Genomic DNA, 6,781 nt, shown 5'->3' with positions numbered 1-6,781 from the left:
TTGTAGCTCGGCCAAGAGAGGTCAGTGACCTGGAGCCAGGAAATACAGACTAAGATTTCTAACAGGACAAATTACCTTAAGGAAAAGGCATTAAGGTAATTGGAGAGGTGGGGGTGGGGAGAAGGCATGAAAACAGTATCATTAGCCAACTTGGTCAATGGGCAGATGCAGGAAGTGGCAGATAAACCCAGCCAGAATCTATAAATATACTTCAATATTAGTATTCAAAACCTACAAAATAAATGAGTGAATTAAAAAGCTTTGGCACCTAGATATAAACTCCTAGTTCTAAACTTAACTCTGATGAATTTTTTTGTGTGATTTGGGCATATTATTTAACTGCTCTGGGTTTCAGTTTATCCACTGGTCAAATGGACAGCACTATCTGTCCTGGCTACTTCACAGAGTTGTAAGAAATAAATAAGGCAAGGAATGTACCTTGAAAATGCAAGGCATCCTACTGTTAATGCAAGGATGAGAAGTTAATGTCTCTGAGACTTACCTCAGAGAAGAAGAGCTATTTTGAGATGGAAAATGGGAGGAAGCATCCAAAAAGCATTGCTGGTAACAAGGTAGCACACCTAACCAAAAAGGAGCCCCATGGGTTATATTTTCTAGTTCCTCCCTTTTATAGTCATGGACAAAGACCTACAGAGTCCAAAATCTGCAGAGTAATGATAGTGCCATGTATAGACTATTATTTACACCAGTAAGTAAGATGAAACAGTAGCCAAAGGGACAGGATATGCTATAGGTCCCTTGCCCAAGGGGCTTGCTGAACTATGAATGTTGAACAGGGTCCTGGAAGCAAACTGAGAAGCTTAGTAAGGAATTAGGACAGAGGTGGGGGGATGGACTTCAGTGATTCAACTCCAGGATGGCTGAATGCCTCTGAGGAGCAATTTGAGGGTGGCCAGGGACTTGGATAGGACAAATGACAACTTCCTAGAACGGACTGTTCCAGAACCAAGAGAGGAAAGGAAATAGCTTGGGCTCGTCCTGGGTAGTTCACAGGAACCAGGGTAGGAAGTATTTGTAGTGGAACTACAACATCAAGTCCCTTTTGAGCGGAAGAAGGAAATGGGGGGGGGAGGGGGAGAGTGCATGCAATGCAGTACACATGACAAGTCAGTTTTTGTGATGGTGGGAGTGAAGATAGAGAGAATGAATCAACAGGGAGATAGTGCTGTGCAATGACAAGTTACTGGACTCAGACTTGGGTGTGAATGCTTGCTCTGTCATTAACTTGCCCTATGACATTTTCCTCCTGAATCTTGATTTCCTCATCTCGAAAATAAAGACCTTTTCCCCTATCTCACAAGTTAAGAGGATTAAATATGTTATTGAAAGCAAGTAATACACAGTTCCTAGAACGTGATGTCCAATATTTTAATATATTCCTTTATTTTAGAGAAGGACTTCTAGAAAATCTTCGGTGAAACATGCTAATTTGAAATTTTAAGCACTGGGAAAGCAAGCCAACCTAGCTAACAGGTACAGTGTGGAAAGGCCCTTTTTACAAATGGAGAACCAGCCAAAGTAGACAGATAAGAAACTCTTATGTCAGGGAGGACAGGTTAAGGATAAAGTAGGAATGGATATAAATATAAGCATAACATAATCTGTTTACCAGAGACTGTGGAGCCATTAATGCATTAATGTGAGGTTCCCCCAGACCCATGACAAAATGGAAGGATAATAAATACTATATAACAGCTTGACTCATTTTCTTTCTTTTTAATTTTTAATTTATTAATTTTAGAGATAGAGAAAGGGAGGGAGAGAGAGGGGGAACACTGATTTGTTGTTTCACTTATTGATGCATTCATTGGTTAATTCTTGTATGTACTCACCAGGGATTGAACCCACAACCTTGGCGTACTAGGACAATGCTCTAACCAACTGAACTAGCTGGCCAGGGCTTGACTCATTTTCTTGATTGCTCAGAAGTACAGAATAGGTATTGTGTTAAATTATAGTAGCTTTACTCAGCATCTTTCTCTTTTTTTTTTCTTTTTCTGGTAGCCTCACATTCTTTTTGGAAGTATGGATATGAAGAAGCAAAATAAGTCTCTTTAAAAGTAAACTTTCAAAGGTGGAAACCAAATAGAAAATCAGAGTGAAATGTCAGATGGGGGAAGATAAGGAAACTATAGAAAATTGACTTAGTCTTTACAAGGAATAATATTAGGGAAATTCCTACTTTTAGATTTCTTTGGTAGCCAAAAGACCAGAGATATTATAAAACTAGAGGCCCTGTCACAGATTCATGCACCAGTGGGGTCCCTCAGTGTGGTCTGTGGGGATTGGGTGGAAACCAGCTCTCTGACATCCCCCAATGGGTCCAGGGTGCGGGTGAAGCAGATTCAGGGCCAACAGTGCCCCAGCAGCAACCTAACCCACAGCCGATTCCGCGAGGAATCAGGCTCCCTCCTCTACTGGTTGGAGTGTCTGCCCCCTGGTGGTCATTGGGCATCATAACTACCGGGTGAATGGTCGAATGGTCGGATGGTCGCTTAGGCATTTATAGATATAGACTAGAGGCCCAGTGCATGAAATTCGTGCATGGGTAGGGTCCCTAGCAGCTGCCAGCTGACGGCCAGAGCCTCACTTTGCACCCACCTTGGCTTGGCGCCGCCTGCTCACCTGCTCCACCCTCTCACCATGGTCCCGCTTTCATCGGGGCCCATTGGGGGCTGGCAGCGCCTCCACTGCCGCCCCCTGCCAGCACTGCATTGCCGATGCCTGCCATGTTCCGCGCTGCCCCCTAGTGGTCAGCGCACATCTAACTCCTGGTTGGTCGAACTCCCGCCCGTGGGGACAATTTGCATATTAGCCTTTTATTATATAGGATTACAAAACCTGAGAGTGAAAAGTGCTTTGATTTATTTTATAGGTGGATAAGTTGAACATACAAAGGAGGGGAAGTGGTTTGCTTGAGGCTCTCAATCATGGTGATCCAATTGCAAAGTTAGGCTCTAACCCTAACCCATGTCTCTTGACTGTCATTCTGGGGTTCTGTCTGCTGTAGGCTCATCTTTGTGATAATGAATTTCTGACCTCAACTTGTACAAAACTAATTTGTGTTTTATTTTTTTATTTTTCCAGGGCCAAGTGCTTTCGGGGCAAAAAAGTCCTTGGAGATTATGATATCAAAGTGGAACAGGTAATCAGCCTGAAGCTCAGAGCTGCATCTGCATCATCATCAATCCCTGTTGGCATTCCAGAGCGAACCATCTAGTCCTGCTGAGTGGAAGACAGCATCCCTCGCTGGGTTACAGGCTATCTCTTGAACCCCACCCTTTCCCCAGGGCTTTTCTTTTTATGATAAGAAAAGGAAGTATGGATATACTGAAGGCTGTATCTTTGAATTTCTCTGACTTTTTATCATGGTTCTGGTGTCCATAGAGAGGCAAATAGTGTAGCTCTTAGGTCCTTCATGTAGTGCAGGGTTCTCAGGGTGAGGAAAACCTTACAGGAATGTCTTTCCAAAACACTGGCCACAGCTTCATGTTATTGGTGGCATGGTATTCCTGGGTAGGCACATGTTTGGCATTCAGGTGTGTGGCCTCCAGTGGTGACTGCTCTGGGCTTAAGGCTATACTTCAGAGAGAACTTAGAAAAGAACACCTTCTTGTTTTAATGTAGTAAAGTCCTGAAAGGCTCATTTTTTATCTTCCTCTATTCTTTGCTTCATGATAAATAGAAATTAGATCCATTTGGGTAGAGAGGTGAGGGATATGCAATTTCAGTAATGCACGTATTTTCTATGTAATAATAGAAGTTACTCATTATTCCTTACACAGTGTGCTGTGGTTTACAGAGTACTTTCTTATCCCTTATTGCATTGCATTCAGTTCTTAAAATAACTTGTTATATAGACAGGGTTGATCAAAATTTTTCCTTTTTTTAAATCCTTACCCAAGGATATGTTTTCATTGATTTTTAGAGAGAGGGAGAGGAAGAGAGAGAAGAGAAGAGAGGAGAGAGAGAAAAGGGATATATTGATCAGTTGCCTCCCATACACTGGACAAGTGGGGATTGAACCCGCAACCTAGGTATGTGCCCTGACCAGGAATTGAACCTGCAACCCTTCAGTGCACAGGATGATGCTCCAACCAACTGAGCCACCCAGCTAGGACAAATTTTTTCCCCCATTTTACACTTGGGAGAAACTTTTACTCCGGAGAGTATAAGTAATTTGCCTAATGTTGTACACAGCTAGTTGGGAGTAGAGCAGAACTAAAACCCAGTTGCCTAATCTAAAACCTAGTGCTTTTATGTTGAGCCTGATAAAGGGCATGTTTGCCCTGGTTCACAGTCCTGCTCTCAGAGAGGCAGCACAAAGGATGCGGGGCTGGGAGTCTGAAGACCTGAGTTTTGCTTCTTCACTGCCAAAAATAAGTTTTTTGTTTTGTTTTTGTCTAGTAAAGTTACTTAACTGCTCTTTATCTCTTCCTCCTGCCTCATAGAGTTGCTATGAGTTAAATGAGATCAGTTTGTAAAAGTGCTTTGAAAATTGTAAATAAAATGTTTGGTGGTGAGGATGTTATTGCTGCTGCTATGTGGGGAATTTGGCAAAGTTAGGACTGTGGACTTATTCCTCTACTGTTATTTTTATTTACTTTTTGCCATAGTAAAAAACACATACCCTGAAATTGCCTTCCTAATCCCTATTGTTATTTTCCAGGCAGAATTTTCAGAGCTCAACCTGGTGGCCCATGCAGATGGGACCTGCGCTGTGGATATGCAGGTACTCCGGAATGGCACAAAGGTTGTCCGGTAAGGTCCTTTCTCTCCTCGGGGTTACTGTCACTGTCTCCAGAATTACCATCTCTGGCTTGCAGAGGCAGTTTCAAAATCAAGTGTTGGAGTGGGATAATATTACTATGTATAGTGTGTAGAACTTAATGATGTGTGCTGTGCAGAGGTGGTACAGGAAGACAAAGGAAACCAGCTCCTGCCTCAGGGAGCTCTTAGTCCAATGGTAGAGAAAGCTTACTTAGAGGTAACTGGATTCCTGTTAGAGGGGTTCCAGGACTCCAGCCCCACTTCAACCAGTACAGCCATGTGCTTTTATCTCTGCTTATATTTTCCCTGGAAATCAGTATTCTATTGCTTAAAAATAAAGTTTGAAAACCTCCAATCTAGTTCAGCCTCTTATTTTACATTGATTTGCCATTGACTCAGTGAGTTGTTAGCAGAGCCCTGTGTTCTATGTGCATTCTCTTAACTCCCAGTCCTGTGATATTTCTATATTCCTCATCCCTGGGAACTCACAACTCTAATAGGAGAACCTAGAGTCAGAAGGGACATTATGAGTGGAAGAAAAATTGCAATTACAGAGCACTTACATGCCAGGTAGTGCGATGGGCACATAATACATTTCTGTGAGGAAGGTGATAAGAATGCCAGATTGGGAAAATGATTTCCACAGTATTATTCTTACCAAGGGCTCGATGTGGCTTCAGGTTTTCAGATGTGTGAGTCTTGCTCCAGGAAGAGTCTTCACTTCACTCTTCCCTATACCAATCTGCAATACCCTGACACTGAGGCCTCCAGTGTCCAATAGGAACTGGGTCAGTGACAGGACAGGCAAAACTCAGGTGTCTGGAACCTAACAACAGGAAATGTGAGTTTGTCCATCCTGAGTTCATTCATCCTGGAGACTAAGGAGGAGGACAGAAAAAGAGATGTCTGTCCATATGGGAGTGAGATTGGGGAGAGATAATGGGTTTCTCAAGCTGCAGGTAGAGTGAGTCATAGGGACGTATGCACACAAGCAGGTAGTTACAGGTGCCGGGAGGGATCTGGCAAGAATAAGGCAGGCCTTTCCAGGTACCAGTATAGGAACTCAAGAGCTGGCCACAAATCTAGAGCTCAATTCCTATAACTGGGTTATAAGATTTGATCTTAGGTATACAGCTGAAGCCAGTTTCCCAGAATTGGGGCATTAGGAGGTCAAAGCAGCTCCAGCACTTGATGCTAAGTCTCCTGAGTGACGGAGGAGGGCTCCTTCTATCCCCACTTTAAAAGATTGATTTTTGCGTTTGGGTGGGTCTGTAGCTGTAGGGGGAGGTTGGATAGGTGCCTGGGCAGAGAACCAAGTAGATTATTGCATATGGTGTGAAATTGCTGAGTCCTAGAGCCTTGAGGGTGGATGCTGCCACAGAATTGAATTTCTGAGAAGATGAGGTTCCTCAGGAGTAAGGGCATGAACATAAGGGCCCTGGTCCTATAGAGCAGCTGTGGTTAAGAGCTTTGCTGGCTAGAGGTGAAATGCAGGGAGCCTTCCCATGCATGAGAACATTCTGTACTCTCAGTGTTTCCTGTAGCTGTTGCTCAACCTCAGTTCTGCAAAAAATATTTGTACCTCTCCCTAGTGTCTGCTTTGGAAGAATAACATTGGGAAGTCTGGCATCTAGTCTCAGCCAGCCTGGACCCTTGCTCTCCTGGGGGCTGATGAGGGCATTGCCTATTTTAAGGAGTAGCTTTATGGACTCAAAACAGGACAGTATCTGCTGGGACCCCCTTGGAACACCAATTCTGGAGCCATAAAGAGCTTCAACTTTTATACTGCTCCATAGTGATAGGGAAAATTCTTGTTCACTTAAGGTGTGAGGGTCTAAAAGTGTTTCTTCCCTCCTGAGGGCATTTGTACCTTATAAAAAGGCAGTGCTTAACCCAGAGGAATAGGGAATTTTAGAAATATGTTTCTCAGCCCTAGCCAGTTTGGCTCAGTATTTAAAGGGTTGGCCTGCGGACTGAAGGGTCATGGGTT

General features: G+C 43.5%; 1 protein-coding gene across 3 annotated transcripts in view; it reads left to right on the top strand.

The window, feature by feature from the left end:
- Window positions 1-4,097: 4,097 nt before the first annotated feature.
- SYN2 (synapsin II) overlaps window positions 4,098-6,781 on the top strand; it is a 47,331-nt gene continuing 44,647 nt past the window's right edge. For all 3 annotated transcript variants that reach the window (XM_079794483.1, XM_079794482.1, XM_079794484.1), the window contains exon 1: window positions 4,098-4,782. In XM_079794483.1, the coding sequence (XP_079650609.1) occupies window positions 4,547-4,782 (236 nt within the window). In that variant the 5' untranslated portion in view covers window positions 4,098-4,546. The remainder of the gene's footprint in view (window positions 4,783-6,781) is intronic.

Source organism: Cnephaeus nilssonii (genome assembly GCF_951640355.1).
Source record: "Cnephaeus nilssonii genome assembly, chromosome: 17".
Lineage (NCBI taxonomy): Eukaryota > Metazoa > Chordata > Mammalia > Chiroptera > Vespertilionidae > Cnephaeus > Cnephaeus nilssonii.
The sequence above is the reverse complement of the archived record's forward strand: the minus strand, read 5'-3'. Positions and strand labels throughout refer to the sequence as shown.